The sequence below is a fragment of the Jaculus jaculus genome, chromosome 10, assembly GCF_020740685.1.
Source record: "Jaculus jaculus isolate mJacJac1 chromosome 10, mJacJac1.mat.Y.cur, whole genome shotgun sequence".
NCBI lineage: Eukaryota > Metazoa > Chordata > Mammalia > Rodentia > Dipodidae > Jaculus > Jaculus jaculus.
Genome location: NC_059111.1, coordinates 30,766,810 through 30,793,440, shown reverse-complemented (window position 1 = coordinate 30,793,440; position 26,631 = coordinate 30,766,810). Strand labels below are relative to the sequence as shown.

Here is a 26,631-nt window from a genome sequence, read left to right as displayed (position 1 = left end):
CATACACACAAGCTGCTCTTGGTTGGGTGATTTCTGCCAGCAATGTGAACCTAACTGCAACATAAACATACACACAAACAAAATAAAATATATCTAAATCTTACTACAGGATTGTCCCTGCCAGTGCAGAATTTGATACCTGTACAAAAATCTAAACTGAGAAATAATTCTAGTAATTTTGTATATAAAGTACTGTTTTGTTAGAGGCTCTACAAGATTGTTCTCTCTATATAGCATGTAACCAGAACTTCCTAAGCCTCTGCTTTTTTTTAAACTTACACGGAATCTCTACCAACAGAGGAACATTGCTCCTCCTTTACACCCATTTTCTTCTATCTCTTTTCTTTCCCCCTGAACGCTCCCAAAAGTTTTAACTCCAGTCAGTAATGGTCTGTCTAATGTCCTGACTAACATGATACTGCAACCCACACTGACCATCACATAAAACTAGCAAAAATAGATCATATAAAAACTTTTCTAGGGCTGGAGACATGTCTTTTTGGTTAAGGTAACTGCCTGCAAAGCCTAAGGATCCAGGTTTAATTCCTCTGTACCCATGTAAGCCAGATGCATAAGGTGGCACATGTATCTAGAGTTCACTTGCAGGAGCTAGAGGCCCTGGAATGCTCATTCTCTTTCTCTCTCTCTCTCTTTCTCTTTCACTCTTTCCCAAATATATAAAAATGTTAAAAAATTTAAAAATAACTTTTCTAGAACTGCTTGGCTATAAATAATGAGCTGCATGTCACCAGTGTACAGAGAACAGATTTTTAAGGAACGCTTCTTGTGCTAGGGAAGTAATGATCAATAAAGCCAACTGTGCAGCAAGGTCCATGCAGAATATAAAAAAGATTGGGAAAGTGAGTCCACCATGTGGAACAATCACCTAAATGAATATATTGTATCTATTCTATGCAGGGTATTTTATTTTATGTTCTTTTCCTCCCTGTTTACTAAAAGAAAAGCAGGGCTACTGTTTTTGTTGTTGTTGTTGTTTTGTTTTTCTTTAACCAAGAAGAGATAATCATAGCACTCAAGAAAGTAGTGAGAAAACCAAGCTATGCAAATTCCCATCAAGTATAAAAAGGAAAATTATGACAGAAACTCTTACTACATTTCACAAACAGCAATGAAGCAAAATAAATATTAGAAAGCCAAAAGCCTTGCAGGGTAGACTAAGGAGATGCAACTTTCATGCTAGAAAAAGCAGTCAGGGGGAAGAGCCAATTGCTCCCCGCAGGAAAGTTAATGAGAGCAGACTAGAGAAACAACATCTCCAGATTATTGGGGCACTGCATAGGAGGGGTGGGTATCACAGACCCTCAACTCCCATGGTGACAATGAGATCAAAAGGGGGAAGAATGTAATCAACATGGTTGGAATTAATCATTTTGACAGTTTGAAGAATTTGTGTATAAAGGCAACAACAAAAACCTTGGATTTCAAAGGGAAACAACCATGTGATTAACTGAAATAACAAACATAAAAGTACTGAAAGGCTTTCTGAGATGCAGTAATGGAAGAGCTGCACAGCACTTCTACCTGATAGCAGAGCACGGGAAGGTATACACAAAGACACAACCACGGGAGGAGTAAACCTACATTTTGCTTTCAAACTCTAAAATCCATAAATAACTTCATAACTTCTTTATTATTTGTGGTTTTACATCTCAATAAAAATATATTTCTAGTAAAACATACTTATTTTTACATACTTCTGAGAAGAGTTTGTACTTACAAATAAATACATGTAATTATCTAAATGTGTTAAAACTTTTTAAAGGCATAAAAAACAGCATATTTTGTCACAGTGGAATAATAAAGTCAATAAAATAATATAAAGCCCACATAATGTAATAATCCTGGATCAATCTGAAAACATACTAATATTTCTAGTTTCAAATTACTTACGTTTTTCAGTTAATGCTACTTCGCACATCTCCTTTAACCGAGGTATGAGAAGCTGGTCTGCCACTACAAGAACACTACAAATAAAGTCCACGTTTTGAGATTCTAAGAAAAAAAAAAGAGAAATATTAATTTGTTACTCTACAACCATCATAACTAATTTTAAAGAAGACATTAGGACAAAGAGCATTGTGATTATTTTCTGTATGTTGGGATGGCAACGATGACAAATAATAAGCACATCAGAATATTTCCACCATCCAGGAGGAAAACTAAAAAACACATGCCAAATGCCTGGGCTCACCTTGGTACCATAAAATGCCCAAGTTGCAAGTAATCATTTCACTCAAAAAGGCTACCAGAATGCCTAATTGTTTATAATCTTCTGTTTGTTAAGAGAACTATTCCTCAAGCAAATACAAGGACAAGTCAAATCTCAGCTCCACACACACATTCCTATATATATGGGGCACTCATAAGATTTTACTTAAAACAGGATTTGTCATCTAATGATATTTTTAAAAAACTATAGGAATTCCTTAATTTTAAAAACTTCTTTATTCAAAGTACTTCCAATAAATGGCCTTGAACTACTGCCCATAAGTAACTTGCAAATAAAACAGAAAGGAAAAAAATCCACAGAAATAAGGTAATGTAGAAAAAAAGAAGGGTTAAAGAGAAAAATAAAAAGAACATAGTTTTTAAACAAAGGAGTTACAGTCACTGAAAATGACAAATGAGAATTTCTGAAAATCCTTTCCTCTGTATGGTGGTTTGAATGAAACTGTCCCTTATAGACTGCCATGTTTGAACACTTAATTCCCAGTTGGTGGAGCTATTTTGGAAGGTAATAGAATCTGAAGAAAATGTCACTGGGAGTTGGGCCTTGGGGTTCTACGTACTGCCCCGCCTGCTGTTCTTGTTCTGTCCCCACTTGTTCCCTGCTGACCTGGTGATATGGTGCTGGCCTCCTGCTCCCATCATGCCATCCCTGCCAGAAAGAAATTCTTTCCTTCCCTAAGTTGCTTCTGGTCAGATACTTTGTCCCAGTAACAAGAAAGTAACTGATGTGGAAGACTGGTGCTGAAAAATAAGGCCACTGCTGTGACAGGCCTAACCATGCATGACTCACATAAGAAAAAACAGCCAAGAGAACCCCTAAAGAAGTCAAGATTTTAGACTAACTAGATACTTTAAATTATCTCTTTTAAATATATTCAGGAACCTAAAGTAAAGAGTATTTTTTTACTTTTTTAAATTTATTTATTTGAGAAAGAGATATAGAAATAGGCAGGGGGAGAGAGAGAGAATAGGTGTACCAGGGCTTCCAGCCACTGCACACGAACTCCAGATGTGTGTACCCCTTGTGCATCTGGTTTAACGTGAGTGTCCTGGGGAATCGAACCTGGGACCTTTGGCTTTGCAGGCAAGCATCTTAACTGCTAAGCCATCTCTCCAGCCCCAGCAAACAGTATTTTTAACAATGATCTAATATATACAGAACAGAAATAAAGAGTGACAAAGAACAAGGCAGAGAATGCTATAGACAGCACCAAGCATGTTAAGATACACAGGAAAGACCCAGAAGACAAAGGGGGAATAGGATAGAAGAATATTTTAAAATAAAAATGCCACAAATTTAATGAAAAGGATCAACAGATAAGTCCAAAATGCAGCACAATAAACTCCAACCAAGCTAAGTGAAAAGAGATCAGTAAGAGGCACAGCATAATCAAACTGCTGAACAATAACAAAATACAAAATATTCAAAGCAGTGGGAGAGAAATAACTAATACACAAAGGATCCTCAATAAGATTAAGGCCCAAGTTTTCATCAGAAACCATGGAGACCAGCTTGCAATGGGACAGCACACTGATAAAAATGAAAGAGAAAGACAGTGAAGCAGTTCTACTACCATTTCTTCATGGCAAAAGAACTTGAGATATTTTGGGGTTAACAAAGAAAATCTGTCATAAGGAAAGCTCTCCTCGCAAGAAATACAAATAGGAAAGAAAGCCAGGCATGGTAGTTCATATTCCTAATTCCATTACTTGAAAAACTGAAGACTGCCGTGATGTAGAGGCCAGCCTGGCTACACACTGCATTCAAGGCCAGCCTTTGCTACAGAATGAAAACCTGTCTCAAAAAACACATCAAAAAATACACACACACACACACACACACACACACACACACACACACTTTTAAAGAAATAATTTGGGCTGAAATGAGAGTATCTGACAATAACTCAAAACTACACCATGAAAATGCAGAATACCAATAAACATTACTATATACACAAAACAATGTATATTTTCTTTGTAACAATTATTTCCAAATGCATAGCAATCACAAACCTGTACTAATAGGCACAAATAAACAAAGAGGTAATTCAAATGGAGGCTACCCAAAGAGTAGGGAGGAGAGGCATTTAAGACGTAACACTCTGAAGTAATTCTGATATATAATCCCAAGAAAGAAAGATAGAGAAGGAGGGAGAGGGGGAAGAAGGGGAGAATTGGGTATGGTGACACATGCCTTTAATCCCAGCACCTGGGAGGCAGAGACAGGAGGATTGCTGTGAGTTCAAGGTTAGCCTGAGACTACATAATGAATTCCAGGTCAGCCTGGGCTAGAGTGAGAGCCTACCTCAAAAAATTGGAAATTTACTAAAAAAAGGAAAGAAAAATCTAAGAAAATCACGTTTAAAAATATAATAAAAGAAACCATAAAGGCCTTTTAACAATAAAAAAAATAGATATTTAACACAAAAGACAGCAGCAATAGGGTATCAGGGAATTAAAAGACTTCAAATAAATAACCTACCTGTACTTTAATAAAGTAGACAAAGGACAAATGAACTCAGTGGAAGAAAGAGAACAAAGACTTGGCTGGGATGAGTGGAATATAGCACGAAAGACTTCTAGGATAACCATTAAAACTTAAGGTTGATTTTCTTTTCAAAAAACCATTAAAATGGACAAAAATTTCACTAGAAAGACCAATTAAAAGAAAACAGTATCTAAATTATTGAAATCAGGAAGGAAAAGAGTAATTTTGTAAGCAACCAGCCAAAAATAAAAATGATAACAGAATACTATGAACTGTGAATAGATTTGTAAGTGGACTAATTTGATAGCCCAGATGAAATGAACAAATTTATAGAAAAACACAAACTACTAAAATTTACTCAAGACAGGCTGCAGCCAAGTATTACATGGTTAGGCTTTATCCCACCCTCTCCAGGGCCCTTCTTACCAGAGGATCTCACCATGCTACTATTGAGGGTTATATCTTTTAGTCTGTTATCTAGGAGGAAGGTTTCTATGGTACCAATTTATTTTGGATTTAAAACATTTGGCTCTGGGGCTGGAGAGATGGCTTAGCAGTTAAGCGCTTGCCTGTGAAGCCTAAGGACCCCGGTTTGAGGCTCGGTTCCCCAGGTCCCACGTTAGCCAGATGCACAAGGGGGCGCACACATCTGGAGTTCGTTTGCAGAGGCTGGAAGCCCTGGTGCACCCATAAAAAAAAAAAAAAAAAAAAAAAATTTGGCTCTGGCTTGTAGCTCCCAGTAACAGAAATCAGTTACAACCCACACTGAGCTGTTGATCAGATTGACCTATGAAATCCCCAAAACAAGACAGGTTTCTGTCAAAGCACTTGATTACCCACCTGAGGTAAAAGGTAAAGACACTATTTCTGGAGACACCACATGCTGCCGAGAGACACATCGAGAGATTCAGCTGAATCTTGAAGGAAGGCAGTTTCCAGATGGTTATCCCATATAGTACTGCAAAGTGCTAATGAGCTGCTGGCCAGCAACATTGTCACCAAGCAAGGAATACTGCTATATGAAAGCAACCAACCTGATAAGACGTACACACCTGTGCAATGGTGTCACCCAGCGTAGGTGAGATACCAATGGCTTTCTGATTGGCTAAGAGATCCACTCAGTGGAAAGGAACCCACAGCTGGAACTGGGAACAGAGTCCAAGATTATGGACTCCAATAACTTCCACTAGTTTTTTTTTTTTGGGGGGGGGGAGCAAAAGAGAGGCTATACCCATTAAAATCTCTCTAAACAATGTTTATCCCTTTAAACCTATGCTGATCTCACTCTCCTTTGGACAATCTTTTTTTTTTTTTTTTCCTGTTTCAGAAGGTAGCGAGAACCAAGCACAACCAAAATCTATCAACAAGAAAGGAGAGCTGATCATATTTCATGGCCTCTCAGTGCCCAACACTAATTACCCAAGACCTTTATAATAGGAGGAAAAGATGATGGCATCAAAATAAAAGAGGGGCCAGTGGGAAGGGGGAAGGGATTTGATGGAGGATAGATTTGAGAGTACAATAGGGGTGGGGAAGGGAAATATCATGGTTTATTGTCTATACTTATGGGAGCTGTCAATAAAGTTTTTAAAAATTTAATCAAGATTAAAAAACTGAATACACTTACAATGCATAAAGGGATTTAATTAGTAATCAAAAACTGTTCACAGTGCGAAATCCAGGTAAAACCATTATCACCCACTCTTCCTACACTTCAGAAAGTAAATGAAGAGTACTAACCAACGTGTTTAGCAAGGACAATAACTATCCCAATACTCACATAAAGCAGTAAGGCTCTTATAGGGAAACTAAGACTAACATACAGAACACAGCAGCATACAGAATAAGCATGTTCAAGTGAAATCACCCTAGAATTTTACATGTGAAAATCAGCCACTATAAAACACAAGCATGAAATAACAAATAAAGAGATATAATCATCTCAAGAGACACAAACCGATCTGACCAAATCTCTTATCTACTTGTGTGAACAAAGCAGGAATAGAAAGGCTCACCCTCAGTGTAACAAACAGCTACAAAAACCTCACAGCTAGTATCATCACTAACGGTGAAAGCCTACATGCCTTCCTTCTTTTTTTTTTTTTTAATTATTTATTTATTTATTTGAGAGCGACAGACACAGAGAGAAAGACAGATAGAGGGAGAGAGAGAATGGGCGCGCCAGGGCTTCCAGCCTCTGCAAACGAACTCCAGACGCGTGCGCCCCCTTGTGCATCTGGCTAACGTGGGACCTGGGGAACCGAGCCTCTAACCGGGGTCCTTAGGCTTCACAGGCAAGTGCTTAACCGCTAAGCCATCTCTCCAGCCATGCCTTCCTTTTAAGAACACAAGGCAGCCACTCTTCTACTTTTACCCAGCAGAGCCTAAGAGCTTTTGAAAATCAGAGCAGTTAGGGAAGACAATGAAACAACAGAAATAAAAGCATCTGATTCTAAAGACTTGCAGACGCTTCTTACATATATCAGACGTTCTAAGGAATCCACTAAGAAACTGTTAGGTCTAGGGAAAGAATTCAGCATGATCAATGAATCAGAACCAGGTCCAATAATAATTACTAGCAAAGATGAATCCAAAAAAAAAAAAAAAAAAAGAAAAGAAGAAAAAAGAAAAATACTTCCATCTAAAATAGTGGGGAAAAAAATCCAGGGAATGATTTCAACAAAAGAAGTTTAAGGCAATGCCTAGGAAGCTTTAACAATTATTGACAAAAAGTAAAGACATGGTAGCCAGGTGTGGTAGTGCACACCTTTAATTCCGGCACTCGGGAGGCACAGGTAGGAGGATCGCTGAGACTTGGAGGCCACCCTGATATGACATAAGGTCAGCCTGAGCAAGAGTGAGACCCTACCTCAAAAAAATAAATAAATAAAGACATGTAAAGACACCTAGTATTTGGCACTCATGAACTAAAGACAGTACTGCTGAAATGGTAATTATCTACACATTCATCTACAGATGCAACATCACCCCTACCTAAATCCCAACCACTTTTTAAAAATTGACTAAACCCAAACTTTGCATATATAGGTAAACATCCTGAATGCTCACAACAAACCTGAAAGAATATAGTTAAGTATCCATTCCCTACCTTCAAAATCTACGTCCAAGCAATGAAATGCAGCAGTGTGGTCCTGGCATGAGGGGCCATGTGTGTATCAATGGAAAGAGTTGGAAGACCAGAAATAAAACCTTACATTTATGTACACCTGATTTCTGACAAATAATTCACTGAGGAGGTCTTTTCAGTAAATGGTGCTAGAATACTTAGATAAATATGTAAAAGAAACTCTTGCCCCACAACACATCTAAAACTTAACATTAACTCAACTATAGGAGGGATTGGCAGGAATCAGAAGTGAAGGAAATGGGATAGTGATCAAAATTATAAACTTGAAGTTATATGATCAATAAGTAAATTGTGGAGACTTAACATAATGTATTATGACTACTGAAAAACCGTTACTTTAAAATCTTAAAACATTCCTACTCTACACCAAAAGGTGTTCATATAAGGTGATGCCTATGTTAATTAACCTAATTGTGTGAACACTTCATAATGTATTTATATATATATAAACATTCTGCCATTATGACCCTAAATAAAAATTTTTTTGCTAATACACACTAGAAACTAAAATCCTAATGGTAAAATGAGTATTACAGGATACTTCAAACAACTCCAACTAAAGACATTGGAAAATAAACATGGTATTTTGCCTACAATGCACACAAAGACAATCTCTTCATAAATTTTCAGCTCTTAGGAAGAACTTGGGCAACAAACAACATAAGGAGAGAATTTGTCAAAAAACATATTCCATGTTGTCAACTCATTTATCTTAGCCACTGAAGTAACCAGAGAAATGGAACTCCTAAATCTAACCTCAACCAGTGCGTGCAAAGCTCAACATTCCAAGGGCAGTGAAAACTTTGCTGTTAATCATTTCCACTGTGAATATTAAATCAAGCCTCTGATTTATTTCAAGTAGCGGAGAATTAAAATTCATGTTGATTTTACCATTATTCAATGCTAGCCGAAATACCTATGCTCCCCTAACTCATCTTAGTACCTTTGATCACCACAGCTTCATCAGTATAGAGGTAGTCCAAGATGACTTTCAGAATCTCAGAACGTATTGGCATTTCTAGAGCCGCACAACTGGAAGCCTAATGAGTACCAGAAGATAAAAGAAAATCATTACTGTTATACAAGTACTGTATATTAATTTGGAATACTGATATGAAAACCTTGGGGCAGGAAATCAAAATACTTGAATATGAAATTTATAAAACAGAGCCAAAGTAAGACATCTAATTATAAAAAAATGAGAAAAGCATAAAAAATTAGAAAACAAGGCATACCCTGGTACTCCTAATACCTATCTAAATAATAATGGTCAATTTTTGAGTTAAGAAATATTTTGCTAACAAGTTTAGCTTCTAAATGTTGGTATTTTCTGTCAGACTTAAGTATAAATTCAATAAAAATGAAAAACTGACCTAAAACAGCAACTTCCTAGTCTGAATTTCTTAATAATTGTCCCAAAATATAGACTGTAGTTATAGCCTAGGAATTTTGTTGAAATCTTACCTCAATCCATGAGCTACTCAGCATGCTATGAAAATATTCTGAAAGAAAACAAGAGCACTCACTGAGAACAAGGGCATAAAAAACAGCAAAAGCAAACCCACAGGTAGCTAAGTATGTACCTACCGAGTCTAGCACAGAGGACACACTTATGACAAGGAAATTCCTTTCCATCCACAGATTTCATGGTAACGTCACAAAGAAATGAACTGAAAATAAAGAGCAGTTTCCTGGTATAATTAGCAAATAAAACATTACAGGATTGGGCTTGACTTGAGTTTTTTTTAGTTAAAAAGTTCATCCCAAGAAAGACAGTAATAGTCATATCATAAATGAAATATTTGAAAAAGGAACAGAATACAATGTTTCCTTTGGTTTTTTTCTTTTTTATTCCAAGCAGGTATCAATGACAGTTAAGTGTTGTTGTATTTAAAGCTCTTTAATTCTCATTTATACAAGTTATTCTATGCTTAGCACATTTAATAACATCTCCAGATTCTCTTTCTTCAAATCTGTTCACCTATATGCTAACACAAAATATTTAATAATAAACATTTAGGATACTATATTAATTCATGAAAAAATTACACTAAATAATAGTGATAATGACAATACCTAAGTAGCGTGGTTGAGGAGGGTTTGTATAAAAAACGTACTTATAACAAGATACAAAATTCAAGTGAGAGGAAACAAAAATTAACAACTCCTTTCTTCACTAGAAAATAATCAAAATAATGAATGCTGCCAATGGCTTACTGAGCCATTAATGTTTTATCCATGAACTCAACAGCTCCCCAACATTCCTGCAATGAGGAAGACTAGAAAAGGTAACAGGTATCTACCTCTACATTGTGCTTCACATGAGGTAAGAACAGCTGTATTTCCACAGCTGCATACCAAAATCTGTGTACCTAAAGTTGATACTCATTTACTAACTTACCATTTTTTCTGATTCAGCTTCAGTTTGTTACCAGTTTTCTTGGCAATAACGTTAATTTTTTCATTTTCAAATCTGACTCCATCTAACCTACCAAGAAAAAAAATATAAATTAGAAATAGATTATTCCCTTTCTGAGATAAAGACAACAAAAAAATCCATTAAATAATCTTACAACTATATTATCTTCTAAAAATTATTTCAACAACTCTCATCACAAAGTATAATAATAAATCATGTTTACTTGAATTTTAATTAGATTCAACATGTTTAGTATCATTATTGACAAGACAAAAATCAAATGTATAGTGCAAAGTCCTTCATTATTTTCACATTATTTTCAGTATCAGTTAAAAGGAAACATGACACACACTCCTCTCTCCATGCTCACCCCACATGAAAGGTTTACCACAAGGAACTAAACCTTTCAAAAGAGCTGGGGGAAGAGACTCCAATGCTGTATGACAAAAGCTTTACCATCACTATAAACACCATCCCCACTATTTTACATACACAGAAATGGAGGTGCAAAGAAATCTGCCCCAGCCAATAAGAGCAGAGCTAAGAAGCAAATACTATATAGATCTAATAGCAAAGATCTTTCTAGCATACCACACTACGTGCCACTCCAGATCCTGTCCCACACACATACAACATTAAAATCTGCTAACAGCCTTCCAGTCCTTTAATTTGCCAATCAAGAAGTCCCCTAGTGATAACTCTACTAGAAAACAGAGAAGAGGGGGACAAACATCCAAGCACTTCTCCCAAACAAGAGAGAGAGAAAGAGGAAAGATGGAAAAAAGGAAAGGGAAGAACATTTAAAAGGAAGGATCATGAGAAAGTACATATAGGAAGGACATATAGGAAGGAAATCCTACCTGCTACTCAGATTGCCAAGGCCAAATTTCTTTGCCACACTTTGCAGCATCCTTACAGGGTCATCATCACCAACACCTTTGCCTTTCTTAGAAGATTTGGATTTGCTTTTTTGCTTCTCACTAGCTGTATGAGACGGACTACTTTTGTAAACCTCAAACGTGGACTTCTGATTATCATGCTCGTGGCAGTCTGTCTTATCCATGTGAGAATTCAGGGTGCCCTGACATTCTACTGGCTTTCTGCTAAACAGTATTCTTGGTTTGAAGCCATGAGTTAAGAAGTCACAGGTATCTGTGTACATGAACTGCAAAAGGTACTCAAACAAATCAGGATGAACTTTCTCCACCACAAAGAGATGGCATCCTGCTGAATCTTCATCTTTGCGGTAAATATCTGTAAATTCTAACGCGGTGCCATCTGAAAGAAACAACTTCTGGAAAAAGTCAGAACGCACTGCCAAAATGTACTTATGTGCGGGGAAGAGTCTATTGCCCACGTGAAATGTCACATCATGAATGCTGTCCATTTCATCTGTTTCCTTCAGAAGGTGGCCAAACTCTTCAAAAAAGGATGAGGAAGACACAACTGGAATTTCATAAAGGCTAAAAATGAAAAAAGAATAACTATTACTTTGAAGAAAACAGAGGAAAGCATCTCTCACTGATTCCCCTGAAAATGAAATATTTGTTATTTATTAAACTTAGAAATGTTTAAATTTGGTATTTTCTAAATATAATATCACATCTAAACACTGAATTATATTTCTTTTTATGTAACTTTATATAACTAAAAATATTCAACAATGAGTGAAGTTTCTAAACTTTTCATCTTTTAGGTAACTTATTTTACAAGTGAAGGAAAATAAACTAAAAGCTAAGTAAACTTCAGGTCACAGGTCAAAGAGCTAGTTAAGACATTCAACTGAAAATACATACATATCAACTTACAACAATCTGCTGGTTCTTTCAGGATTGCAAGAATATAATGACACCCTCCCTACATGCATTTTGTCCTACCAGTAATGGGTAGAAATCTGCCTTGGAATGAGGAATTTCCCTGCAAATGACTTTCAGAGTTAAAAGTGGGAGCTTGCCAGGATGGATAGTCACCCTAATTCAATGCCTTCTTCCATCTTTAACAATGCCACTGGTGCTTGTCCTACCCTCTAATGGGACTTGGGACCTTTGCTCTGATATTCTGCCCCACAGACATCCACACCACCTAGTTTTGTCTAGTCTCATCACATCCAAGGATCAGAAGTCCCCACACACTGGCTACAAAATAGTTATAACACAGTTTTCAGAATCTGAGAAATTTAAGTATACTGTACAACACTAAAGACAGACTTTGTGGGCTGGAGAGATGGGCTGACAGTTAAGTCATTTGCCTGCAAAGCCAAAGGATCCCCATTCAATTCTCCAGGACCCATGTAAGCCAGATGCACAAGGGGGCACATGCTTCTGGAGTTCGTGTGCAGTGGCTGGAGGCCCTGGTGTGCCCATTCTCTCTCTACACCTATTTCTCTCAAATAAATAAATAAATATCTTTTTTTTAAAAAAAAGATAAGACTTTGTGTATGTATCTATACATAAATATGTGTAGGTACCTCTTTCTTATTTTCAGTATCAGTTAAAAGGAAAATTCATCTTTCCTAGTATAAGTAGTCCCTTTGGATTATCATGATAATGTCTCTATAACACAGGAGCTAATAAGAAAACAACAATACCTAGTGATTATTCCTTCTAAAAATAAAATGTATTAAAGACAATGATACCTTGTTTTAGGGTCTGACTGTAGGACTGCAAAGTTGCATCCACTTGGATCTGTGCTGACACTAACAGCTCTATGGGCAAAAGTAAGTTTCTCAAGTCGAATTCTTTCATACACACTATTTGTATCAGAGACACAAGAAACATCTGATGAGGTGTGATGTAGGTTTGACAAAATATCTGCTAAAAAGAAAATAAACAAACTCCCATTAATCAAGGCTTTACTGAAATTCTTAAAGAGATTTAGGAGCAACTAAAACTAAAAATAAAATGCAAAATTAAAACACGTAGCTTGTACACATTAAGCCCCTTTATAAACTGGCATCCTTTCCTTCAACACCAGGTTATGGACTCCATATTTGTTACATTACACAGGGAATTGTCAGTATTAGGCACAATGTCATCTCTCAACAAATACATCCTCCATACTGCAACCTAAGCTGTCTTTCAAGAATGCAAATCTATACATATTAGCACTGTATGAACTTGATGTCTTTATAAACTGCCTATTCATTTGCTCTCTTCCCTTCCTTCCACTGATTCTGCAAGTACCCGGACGACAACATTCTACAGTGATCATCAGTCTATCCATCATGAAACAAAAGCAATCAGACAGACAAGCCCCCTACTTATTAAATATATAATCTAGTAGGATAGCTAGGCACTTAACAAATGACTGTATCATTACAAGTCAAATCCAGGCTATGAAAACAAAACACAGGGCTGAAGAGATGGCTTAGCAGTTAAAGCACTTGCCTGCGAAGCCTGAGGACCCAGGTTTGATTCCCTAGTACCAATGTAAGCCAGATGCACAGAAAGGAACATGCATCTGGAGTTCATTTGCAGTGGCTTAAGGCCCTGGCATGCCCATTCTCCCTCCCTCCCTCCCTCCCTTTCCTACCTTCTCTCCCTCTCTCAAATAAGTAAAATAAAAAAAGAAAGAAAAATGAAAACAAAATACAGTGCTGCCAGGTAGACAGCCTATGTAAAGAGATGCTCCAGCTATAGTGTGAAGAATTTCTAAAGAACAAATACAAAGAATTTGTACTATTGTAAAATTTAAAGACGACAGAGATTAAGGAGGGGGCAATCAACCTGGAGAACAAAGGAAAGATTTCAGAAACATCTGAGAGAAGCTAACAGCACTTGGTGACTGATTAGATTCATGGGAATAGGGTACCAAAGGCAGCCTTCACTAAGATGTAAAACTCTGAAAAGCAAATGTGCAAAGATGACTTCCATCTCAGATCAATAAAATGAGGATAGTAAAATTCTAAAGACTTGCCAATATCTTACAACAAACCTGTGTTCTAGTTATGCTCTTGGATTTAATCTATTTTAATCTATTTTAGTCTCAGGAGTTTACTAAGCTCCCCTAACACTCAGTATTCCAATTTCTGTGTTCTCAAGTACATGTCAGTATCTGTTTCCTTAAACTATATATACCTATAAGTATACATATATGTCTTTTGCCATTATAAGCTTGCCATTGACTGGGAACAGAAGCTCATCTTATTTATTTTTGTATAATTAAAATGTTGCCCATCTCCAGGTCTCACAGCCAGACACAAAGTGATGCAAGCATGCAATGTCGCACATGTGCACAAGGGGGTACAAGCATCTGACGTTTGTTCACAGTGGCTAAAAGGCCCTGGTATGCCCATTCTCTCTCTCTCTCTCTCTCTCTCTCTCTCTCTCTCTGTGTGTGTCTCTTTCTCCTTCTCTTTGTCTCTCTCTCTCAAAAATTAATAAATAATAAACAAATCAACAAATTATGCCAAATTCATCCCCTTTAGCTTTATAATTTTGAGTAATATACTGAGTAATCATAAACGTCAATATTCTTTCAGCATTAATAACTGATTTATTCTCTCAACAGATGACACAATGAAGGGCTATGTAAGTGGAACATGTCAAATACTAAAGATGACTTCTGCCATTACTGAACTTACAGTCTAATAGAAGAGGGTCATTAAACATTAATCCTGAGACAAAGACACAAATGCCTAAAGGTCAAACCTTATCATGTGGATCAAATTAAAGGTTAACTAAAAGGTACTTGTGCACTGTCCACATACACAGACTCACCTTTCTTTTCAGAATTCTTCCGTTTTTCTTCAAACCATTTCCCTTTAAATCCTTCCCCATCCTGTGTGACAAACAGAATTTCATTTCTATTTAAAGCAATATCAGAAATTAAGACCTGCCGTGGATAGGCCCATCGACATTGCTTCAGAGAACTGCTGATTGATCTCCAGCAAAACACCTAAAATAAAACCATATCACCATGTAAGTCAACATGGCATCAAAACAACCAAATCTAACCCCAGAAAACTGTACTGTAAAAATAAAAGCTCTAACTGGTACACTTCAGTGATCACTCTTTGACAACAAGGGTAGATACTACAAAAAGATAATTTTAAGGAACTATGCCTTTCAGGAAGTACCTTAATCACACATCAAGTATTAAAATTTATTTCTTCCAGGTACGGTAATGCACACTATTAATCCCAGCACTCAGGAGGCAGAGGTAAAAGGATTATTGTGAACCCCAGGTCAGCCTGGGCTAGAGTGGAATGCTATCTCAAACCCCCAGCCCACAGATAAGTTATTTCAGTGTAACACCATCTTAACAATTTCCAGTATGACTTGTTTGGAATCAACAGTTCTGCTAGAGTGATAAAAGAACTAAAACAGAGATGTAGGTCTATTGTAGTTAGCTATTTAAAAGAAGGCTGTAAATACTCAATGTAAGTCCAACTGTACTCTCTACTCTCAAGAATAAAAAGTGGACATATACACTTGGTTATATAACTGAAACAAATCTCAAGATACAGGACTGGAGAGATGGTCTAGTGGTTAAGGCACTTGCCTGCAAAACCAAAGGACCCAGGTTCAATTCCCCAGGACCCATGTAAGCCATCAGATGCACAAGGTGCTGCATGCGTCTGAAGCTTGTTTGCAGCAGCTGTCTTGTTCTCTTTCTCTCTCTCATAAATAAATAAATAAATAAATATTTAAAAAGAAAGAGAGAGAGAGGGAGGGTACCAAATGATGCATGCCCAAGTCATAAAAAAAAAGATTCAGTACACTCTATTAAAATCATCCATAACAGTAATTTACACACCAGTAGGTTGATGTTTAATCTTTTTATTATTATTGGACTTTGTTCTGTTTTGTTTTTAGAAAGGATGATGTTTTTGAGGCAGCACTTACTATGCAACCCAGGATGGACTCTGGCTTGTAATCTCTCATTTTTAATATACATATAGTTAATGTATTTGTTTGAGAAAGTATGGATGGACTAGGGCCTCTTGTCACTACAAATGAACTCCAGGCACATATGCAACTTTGTGCACCTATGCTGTATGTATGTACTTGGGAATAGAACCCAGGCAAAGCTTTCCAAGCAAGCAGCTTTCACTGCTAAGTCATTTCTCCAGCCTAGCTTGTAATCTTTCTACCTTAGCCTCCTGGCATTATAGGCAGTACTATAATGCCCAACTAAAGCGTGTGTAAAGGGACAGCCTGTGGTGCTGAAGATCAACTCAGAGCCTAGAACCTGCCAGGTAAACATTCTAGTACTGAGAAACATCCAACTATAAGCAGTTCTTCAATTATTAAAATGTGATTTTATACCACTTTTTTTCTTTTTGATTTTTCGAGGTGGAGTCTCACTCTAGCCCAGGCTTACCTATTGTTCACTATGTAACTATGGGATGAAAGGCGTGCGCCACCTTGCCCAGCTTACACCACTTAATTTTTAAACCTCATAAAACACCTTATCATGTCTTTACTGTATAAGACAGAAAGATACTTGCCTAGCCATAGCATATAACTTTTCAGTGCTACTACAAAACAATGAATATTTTAAATATAATTTTACATTTAAATATATTTAGATTATGCTATATTTAAATACAAAATATTTATGTAATTTTCAATATGCATTAAGTATATATTTAAATTATCAGTTTTATCAGAAAGCATACATAAACATTTGCGCAGGGAATAAAAAAAATTTAAGACAAGAGACCTGGGTGTGGTAGCACATGCCTTTAATCCCATCACTAGGGAGGCAGAGGTAGGAGGATCACTGTGAGTTCCAGGCCACACAGAGACTACATAATGAATTCCATGTCAGTCTGGACTAGTTAGAGACACTACCTTGTAAAACAAAACAAAACAAAGAAAAAAAAAGAGGGAGAGAGATAAGAGGTTCTTTATATATTAGTGATCACAAATATACCATCCCTTATATGATTATAATACCTATAAACATACAGGTAACCTATACATTAATATAAAATTATATCTGAGAAAAAATCTTTTACAATTATGCAAAAAGTATTTAAATATTGCCTGTTCACTGTCATGAGTAGCTATATGACATACCTCTTACCTCTGCAATACAATACTGTTTATCAATATTTGGTTTAGAGTAAGTGAAGTTTTAAATTACAGCTTAACAGCCGTTACTTTCAATACCAAATTAAATACTATCCTCCTCTGATATCTTAGCTTTACATGAATTAATGCAGAGGAATATGAAAGGAGGGAAACTGAGTCAAAAGAAACTATTACTAACATGGCACTACATTTTCACAATATCGTGCCTCCCATACCTATCAAGTGAAAATAAGATTACTACACTTTAACATAAATATATACCCACCCTTCCAGCTCCATCCATTGCAAGAATGCAGATTTTCTGACCCCCATTTTCTTTCAAATGTTCAGGATCAACCTTGTATTCCATGTGGCCCCCAGACACAAGAACTTTTTTCAAATTCAGTTGTCTGTGTGGAAAAAACAAATCCTAAGTTAGTGTTTTCTAAAACACAAGTGCTTAATCTTAAAGCAATAATGATTCAAACAACAGTCAACAGAGAGTTATGGTACAAGGTCAAGTCCTGACTAGCATAACCCCTCCTTTCCCCTATCACGCAGCTTTCACATCCTCTGGTAAGTACCTTCTCCTCCATTCTCTGCTCACATAGCAAATACCTAAACCCAACTTGGTATGTACATATTCATTTAAAATTTAAATAACTGAGAAAACTATCACCTCCTAAGTGTACCTACACCCTAAAAATCTGATTTTATGTATATCTGACATCTGCATTGTATAATGTGAAACTGCTGCTACTCCAATGATTTCCCTACCTTTCAGAAAGTTTACTTGCATTAAAAACAATCCTTTACTATAGTAACATGTACTACTCAGGAGTTTTTAAAAACATTTTTAGTAATGAAGCTGTTTTTTTTTCTTTTAGAAAAAAAAAGATTAAAAAAAAAACAATCCTTTCCAACATTACTATGTTATGAATCTAGTAACTAAAGAATAATCTTGATGAAAACTTGGATACAACTTATATTTATATAACCTAATGTTATATATACATATACATATATATATATATATATATATATATATATAAAAGAAAGTTTTATAAATGACAATAATTAGCCTAATATTCCATAATGCACCTCATACCTATTTAATTAGTTCTAAGAAACATGTGTTCACAATTTCAAGATTATATAACTTAAATACAACACACAATTAACTGTCAAAAGTAACTTGTTATACAGAGAAGATAAAATTATGACAAACTGATGCTTGGCAGTTTCTGTGCATGCTAACTTCACAGGTGTCACTTGATGGTGCAGTTCCTATCTCTTTTACTAAAAGAATGCTTCATGGCTTTAAATGTACACTAACTGCTTTATAAGACACACAGCTATACTTCTGAAGTCTTGCCCACAACTACTTCCACAAGTTGGCCTATCTTCTTTCCAGGAACTAGTTATATTTTTACAAAGACAATTCTGTATTTGTACTTACTGCTCTTATAGCATAATATAATGAAATACTGTCTAAACTAATGAAGTATTAGTCTGAAAAGAAAACATATTTTCTACAAAAGTTGAATACTTTGGCAAGACATAAATATGTAGCAATGTATTCTTATCATCAAATCAGATGTGGATAAATCAAACACTAAAAACTGAAATGCATTAAAGATTCAGGAGTACTTCCTAATATTTTTAAGCATGTGCTTCTTGTCTCACTGAAAATGAAATCAGAGGTGAAACACTGTGAATATGTTCATAAATGAATAGGGAACTACTGTCATGCCCTTCCAAGTGTGTTGGATTCTCTACACTCTGTAATTGCCCAGAGCAGGGACACTTTACTGTGTGCAACCAAAACAGCTTTTACACAACAATAGGACAAGCAGTAGAAAGAGAAAATATGCCAGTTAGATGGAAACCCTGGGCCTGGAATGAAGGCTTAGGGTACACAATATTTTCTTTTTAAATAGTGTGGAAGATGTAAAAGTCTACAGATGAATTCACAATAGTGTCATAAACCAAAAATTATGATTACTCTAGTTCTATATACTGATGCGTAAGAGAAAAAAAATGCCTTACAGGTCACATTTAACTTGTAATTCAGAAATCTTAATTGACAATTTACAAAGAAATCTTACATTTATGCATTGAGTCCTTGCCAGAAAACAAAAGTCACCAAAGGAAACATTCCTCACTTCTCCCTCCATTCCATTGCTCACTTAGCCTCTCCTGAGCACAGTACAAAGCAGGTATTGGGGAATTAGCTAGAACATTCCAACTCATATTAAGGTTATGTTTCTTTTTAAGAATGTACATACTTGGACGCTATCTTCTTGCACTGATAGTCTGCAAGTAAGTAAACATCTCCCCTTGTGGTGACACATACGGTGGCCCCATCACTTGCAGCAACCAAGGAGAGAGTGATGTCCTTATGATGGAGGGCAGAGACTTGACGAGGGCAGACAACACACTTCTCTCCATTGGGATCTAGTAAGTAACCTACAAAATTAAAAAAACAATCATGAAATATCTGTTGAAAGGTCCCAATTTGTTTTAACAGATATTGCCATGAGAGTTCTTACCCAGCTGTCCACCATTTAGTCCCATGGTATAAACAGCTTCTCGAGTCCACAGCACGGTATGAAACCTGCCTGCTGCCACTCCAGCAACAGTCCTTCCTTTCAGATACTTGGCCTGCACCTGTTCAAAACAACGAAGAACACTGCAGGTTACTACTAATCTACGACCCAACACAACATTGTCAAAGGTAACAAATACACCACATACTTGCTGCCACTGCTTCTAAATGGTCGTCACTACTAGCAGCCCTCACCATTCACAGAGACCCCACATCCTCGGAGTACAGCACACTCTAATAGTCACTTCAGTTAGGAGTTTTAACAAAGAAAATAGGCACAGAACAAAAACCAAATGATTATAACTTTGGCTTTTTGTTTTTTTGTTTTTTTTGTTTGTTTGTTTTTGTTTTTTTGGTTTTTCGAGGTAAGGTCTCACTCTAGCCCAGGCTGACCTGGAATTCACTATGGAGTCTCAGGGTGGCCTCGAACTCACGGCGATCCTCCTACCTCTGCCTCCCGAGTGCTGGGATTAAAGGCGTGCGCCACCACGCCCGGCTTTTTTTTTTTTTTTAAATAAGCAGTATGTATAACTGCCATTCTTAGCAAACAGCAAATTTTTTTGGTGTTTTTTTTTGGGGGGGGGGTGCTCCAAGGTAAAGTCTCACTCTGGCCCAAGCTGACCTGGAATTCATTCTGTAGTCTCAGCATGGCCTCGAGCTCATGGTAATCTTCCTACCTCTGCCTCCTGAGTGCTAGAATTAAAGGTGTATGCCACCATACCCAGCTTACAGTCATTTTTAAATCGACCTATCCAGGGTCTCAAAGAATCAGCACCATGAACATCCTGCTCATGTGATTTTTCGCTATGAAGGACTGCCTTGCACACTACGGGAGGCAGCACTCCCTACGGTCTGGAGTGTGCCGCCATCCCACCATCAAAGCTGCCCCGTGAGAAAACAACATGTATCCTCAGAAACCAGGACTCCAAAGGAGCCAACAATGAGAAAAAGGAGAGTGGAATCTATATGCCATTCCTAAATTAGTCCACCACATACAGAGTAGAATGGAAAACAAGGATCTTCTTGAATGTATCAGATCAGAAACTGAGAAACTGTCCCCTTAGTAACCCAGATGATTAAAGAGGCAGACTTAAAAACCACCATTGGCCTAACAATGACTTTACATGTAGAGGATGAAACCAGTAAGACAAGATATCTAAGAACCAATAAGCTGTGAGCTGTAGGCCTCTCTGTCACAGGTGATGACCTGAATCCTAATTTAGAGCAGAGTCCACTTCCAACAAGGTTCCTGAAGCTGGAGAAAGGGTGCCCTATGATAAGAATGGGAAGGTGGAACAAAGAATAGTGGATTTTGGACCCATTAAACCCTCACATCAACTTACCAGGCAGGAACAGGCATCAAGAAGTGGAGTAAACGTGCGGCTTCTTGGGTGTCTCACTTGCATATGTCTATGTTATATTGATAAATTTCCTACATTTTTTTCTTAAGGAATACCAAAGAATTACTTAAGCTTCAACCCCCCAAAAATCTGGGGCTGGGAATCAAGCTAAGTAGTAGAATGTCAACCCACATCTCCAAAACAAGAAAAAGAAAACCTAAAATCAGTCAGGTTCCATCTAGAGTAATCAGGCTCATCTCCCAGGACTTGTAGTAAGATGGCTTTCTCTGGTGCAAGTCTACACATACATAGGCACAGACATCACTGAAGATGAGGTTAACGAAGTACATTCAGCTACTCTACCAATAAGCCGTCCCATGTGTCTTACAGCAAACAGTTCACTTTATTGTTCCACAAGAGTTGTTTACCTGTCTCGGTACATTACAACTGGAAGGAGGAGGAATAATTCCTAACTGGTGAAAAACATTGAGACCAAAGGTATAAACACATCCATCTTCCGTTAATACAACGGTGTGATCCTTAGCTGCTGCTACTTGGGAACAATTATGACCACTCAGTCCTTCCACAAGCCTGGGAACCTAGAAAACAAAATTAACTTCACTACAATACAAAAGCCCATAACAACTATTTATATAAAAATGCAAATAAAATCTATTCATACTAATCCAAAATGGTATAACTGGGCTGGAGAGATGGCTTAGCAGTTAAGAGTTTGCCTGTGAAGCCTAAAGACCCTGGTTTGAGGCTTGATTCCTCAGGACCCACGTAAGCCAGATGCACAAGGTGAAGCATGCATCTGGAGTTTGTTTGCAGTGGCTGGAAGCCCTAGCACACCCATTCTCTCTCTCTGCCTCTTTCTCTGTCACTCTCAAATAAAAAAATAAAAATAAACAAAATAGTATAACTGAAATATGGCTGCATCTACCTTATGCAAACACTCCATTTCATTGAAGGGCAGGCAAGTTTACAATTGTTGGTCACTGGTTTATAAACAAGAAGTATAAGCCCAGTAAGAAATTTCATTGAAATAGTTCAAATGATTTTGAAACCCTTACCATATTCTAAGTGCAAATTTAGTTGGCATGAATAATGTAAAAGGGACCTTTTCAAAGTGCTAAGTAGAACACGGAGAGGTAGGGAGGAATATAGATAGCTTCCCTTTAGTAAAGTAACCTGTTCTAATGTAGATCTTCTCTTACTAGATATTTGATCTCAATCAAATTTATAAGTCTTCTGTATTTTACCTGAAAATAACCTAAGCAACCAATAAAGGACTGTTATCCATGCATGGAATGAAGACAAAAACCTTTGCACCTCATGGGGCTACAGTGAGGCCAACATTAAAGTTTCCTTCAAAATACTCTTTAGCGCATATAAATATACAACTAATCTTCTCAAAAAAAAATCCCAAAATTAGCTTATGGAGCCAATTTTCTAATATGCAATAAACTAGGCTTAATCTAATAACCACTAAATTTCAATAGGATAAAAATCAATTTTAGAATTCTATTATGAAAACATATTTTCACACTTCTTTTTAGACCACACACATCTTTTGTTGTTGTGTTGTTATATTATTTTTTTTCGATGCAGCGTCTCACCCTAGCCCAGGCTGACCTGGAATTCACTATATAGTCTCAGGGTGGCCTCAAACTCGAAGCAATCCTCCCACCTCTGCCTCCTGCATGCAGGGATTAAACGTATGTACCACCACACCCAGATAGACCATACATATCTTAATGAAACATTTAAAATAAACAAAGACCTAGACTTTAGGAAAGGAGTATTATAATTAGTTTACCCAAAATATTTCAAATCTATATACAATAACTATATACATATACTTTCCTGGATGCTTTCTATAAGCCAAATATTTTTCTTAGATACTTTTATTTTGTATATAAGTCCTAAATTTGAAATTATTTTTAAAAATTAATTTTTAAAAGACTATTATTGACTATTTTTCCCTTATACTTGGGGAAACTTTTTTGTTTTGTTTTGTTTTGTTTTGCTTTGTTTTTTTTCGAGGTTAGGTCTCACTCTAGCTCAGGCTGTCCTAGACTTCACTATATAGTCTCAGAGTGGCCTCAAACTCATGAATAGCCTCCTACCTCTGCCTCCCAAGTGCTGGGATTAAAGGTGTGCTTCACCATGCCCAGCAGGGAAAACCTTTAATTAACTAATACTTCCAGTTAATCAATCAAAACTTTCCTGAAGTTTACTGGGAAATGACATTTCAATTACCAAGCATGTCTGTTCATCGCCATGACCTAAGCGTCCTCCAGGACCATGACCACAGGTGTATACCTGTCCTTTCTGAGACAGGAACACTGAATGAAATTTGCAAAGCACCACCTGAGGGAAAACAAGAGACTATTATCAAACTTCTCTAGGAAAAAAAATCCTTAATTTATTGTTTTAAAAGTTGAATATTGCTACTTGTGTAAACTAGATGGTGGGTTCAGGATGATTCACTATGCTATTTCTTCTAAACTTACCTAATAGAAATGAAAATATGCACGCTTTATTTTATATTACGCCCACACACTCACATGAGAAAAGTAGAAAAAAAGACTGCTAAGTAGGAGATTAAATAAAAGAAAACATAGGCATCTAGTCTTTAATAACTAAAGTAACTGTCCCTTGTTTTCCAACTTAATAAAATACAGACAACAAGTGCTGAGAGAGGGCAATATGAAGCAGAAAGATGATCAAGCAGTGATACATATTATCAGTAAAAGTAGGAGAAACATCTAAACTTGAGTACTCCTAAACACAGTAATTTTATGGATGCACTGGGTGGGAGAGGGGGTTAATATTAAATAATATTACATGGCCTTAAATAACTTTACATTTATTTTCAAATATTTCTATGTCCTACTTCTCTTCTCCTTATGCGCTTTGTTCCCAGCACTCTGTCCACTTCAGCACACATATGGCACCCACATTATGAAAAATCAGTCCACCATTAGAGACAGTATCAAGAAACCAGCAATAGCTGCAAATGCACCTGTGCTTCCTAACCCACAGGTGATGTTTCAAATGCACCTGTGCCTCCTAACCCACAGGTGATGTTTCAAATGTGCCTGTGCCTCCTAACCCACAGGTGATGTTTCAAATGCACCAGTGCCTCCTAACCCACAGGTGATGTTTCAAATGTGCCTGTGCCTCCTAACCCACAGGTGATGTTTCAAATGCGCCTGTGCCTCCTAACCCACAGGTGATGTTTCAAATGCACCTGTGCCTCCTAACCCACAGGTGATGTTTCAAATGCGCCTGTGCCTCCTAACCCACAGGTGATGTTTCAAATGTGATCAAACTTCTTAACATCTCACCTTCCCAGAGTATTTTATACAGTGTAAATATGACTAATGCTAACAAAATAAAAAAATAGAAGTAATAAATTCTGATAGGTTCCTTCATTAAAATGCTACTGAACCTTCAAAAGGGTTGAAATTAGCATAATCCAAATGAAACCTGAGCTATCAAATTCAATGACATTTTATTATCTATGAAAGAATACAGATGACAGTTCAAAGTACCTGCTTGATGTAGACGCCACCCCTGGAAAAGAGATCCACCAATTCTGGGTGATGCTTGCTGTTCTGGCTTCCATGACCCAGGGTGAAGTTTGTGTTGTCACCCCAAGTGTATACCTCTGTAGGATCTAAAATGGAAATTTAGCTGCTCACCTTTTAAATTGTAAAATTAATATCAGCTCAGCCTAACTCTAGATATACACTAATAAGCATATTTTCTAAAACATGATCCTTGACAGGAATTAACTTAGCTACCATATTTACAAAGATTCTAATACTTTTAAAATTTTGAATCTATTAATACAATATACAATTCTGAGAATTCCTAGAAATCAAAAAATCCACATCATAATAAAAAAATAAAAGCCTGCCTTCACTGTAAGCAATCAAAACAGTTGTTCCTTGATTTTAGCAGCTAAAATTTAAATGCCAAATAAGTAAATTATCACCTGCCACAGCTACTTGGTTTCCATGAGAATATATATAGCTATTTCCAGTGTGAGATTTCATTATCCATGTTTTAAGGCTCTAATAAAGCAGTATTACTTTTCCACAAAAGTATTTCATTTTTTTTAAATAAGAGGAAGCATTGAGACAGGATCTCTGTAGCCAGGAAAGCCTCAAATTCACTAGGTAGCTATCCTGCCTCCAACTCCTGAGTAGAGGGATCACAGGTGTGCATACCACACCTTTCAACAGTTTGTCCCTGAGACAAAAATCATACTAGTGATTAGGTAAGAGCCCACTAAACTGATAGAATACTTCATCACAGTCAAGTTTATGATAAATTATTTTTATTCTGGAAGGCCAAGACAGTGTTAGAATGAAATTATAACTGTCATGTAAAATATAGTATCTAAAGTAAAAATAGAACTGATGAATTATGAGTGTGTTCTTGCTCAACTTAGATACAAACTGTGAAGGAACCCCATTTAAATCTTTCCTCTGTTCCTCTCATTTTCAATTACCAAAACCCAACAGGCAAAGAAATTGGAAGAAGTGAAAATAAAATGTATAGGCAAAATAATTACTTTCATTCTTCCATGTTTCCGTTCTTTTTCTATCTACTTCAAATGCGCATATCATCTAGACCTATATTTTAAATGACTTCAAAGTAGTAACAGTTCTAACAGTCTTCCCATTTTAGGTTGCATTTTTATTCTTTCAGATATACATGTGAGTGGAAACTTAAAATACAAAATGAAATAAACTGTTCTAAATACAAAATTAATAAGAACCATAGAAGCTTTTGGCAGATATCCACATGCAAATAAATTCTCCTTAATATTTTACTTAGAATAAAATTTTATTAAGATTTTTCCAAGTTATACCTTAATGGGATATATCTGTGGAATTGTCTTACCAGTATTTTTGAATACCACATGAGTTGGTCTATCCTTCATTAAAAGATCCAAAGGTGACAATCCTTCTTTATCTTGTAAATACAGACTGACACCATGCTAGAAAGATCACAGTACATATATAATAAGTTTACCCATAATCAGTAAATGTTCATTCTTAAATATCAAAGTCAAACCATCAAGGCCATAAATATACTGAAAAAGACAATCATTTAATAACAATTATTTATCATAGTCACACATATATTCCTTACATAGAAAAGAACTAAGAAAAAAACCAAACATCCAATTCTTGGCAGAATGAAAAAGAACCAGAAAATAGAAATAAAATAAAAATATTTTAAACCAGCTGGGCGTGGTGGCGCACGCCTTTAATCCCAGCACTCGGGAGGCAGAGGTAGGAGGATTGCTGTGAGTTAAAGGCCACCCTGAGAC

General features: G+C 36.6%; 1 protein-coding gene across 2 annotated transcripts in view; it reads right to left on the bottom strand.

Moving 5' to 3' along the window:
- Window positions 1-26,631, bottom strand: part of Ibtk (inhibitor of Bruton tyrosine kinase) — a 70,414-nt gene that overhangs the window by 31,322 nt on the left and 12,461 nt on the right. Inside the window, exons 3-17 of one of the 2 annotated variants that reach the window (XM_004660392.2) lie at window positions 26,199-26,295; window positions 24,839-24,963; window positions 23,541-23,651; window positions 21,704-21,874; window positions 19,880-19,997; window positions 19,616-19,796; window positions 17,614-17,737; window positions 15,027-15,204; window positions 12,944-13,121; window positions 11,169-11,771; window positions 10,291-10,377; window positions 9,477-9,559; window positions 9,354-9,391; window positions 8,833-8,929; window positions 1,912-2,013 (exon numbers count right to left, since the gene is read on the bottom strand). In XM_004660392.2, the coding sequence (XP_004660449.2) occupies window positions 1,912-2,013; window positions 8,833-8,929; window positions 9,354-9,391; window positions 9,477-9,559; window positions 10,291-10,377; window positions 11,169-11,771; window positions 12,944-13,121; window positions 15,027-15,204; window positions 17,614-17,737; window positions 19,616-19,796; window positions 19,880-19,997; window positions 21,704-21,874; window positions 23,541-23,651; window positions 24,839-24,963; window positions 26,199-26,295 (2,293 nt within the window). The remainder of the gene's footprint in view (window positions 1-1,911; window positions 2,014-8,832; window positions 8,930-9,353; window positions 9,392-9,476; window positions 9,560-10,290; window positions 10,378-11,168; window positions 11,772-12,943; window positions 13,122-15,026; window positions 15,205-17,613; window positions 17,738-19,615; window positions 19,797-19,879; window positions 19,998-21,703; window positions 21,875-23,540; window positions 23,652-24,838; window positions 24,964-26,198; window positions 26,296-26,631) is intronic. The other variant, XM_045160258.1, reaches the window with a different exon arrangement.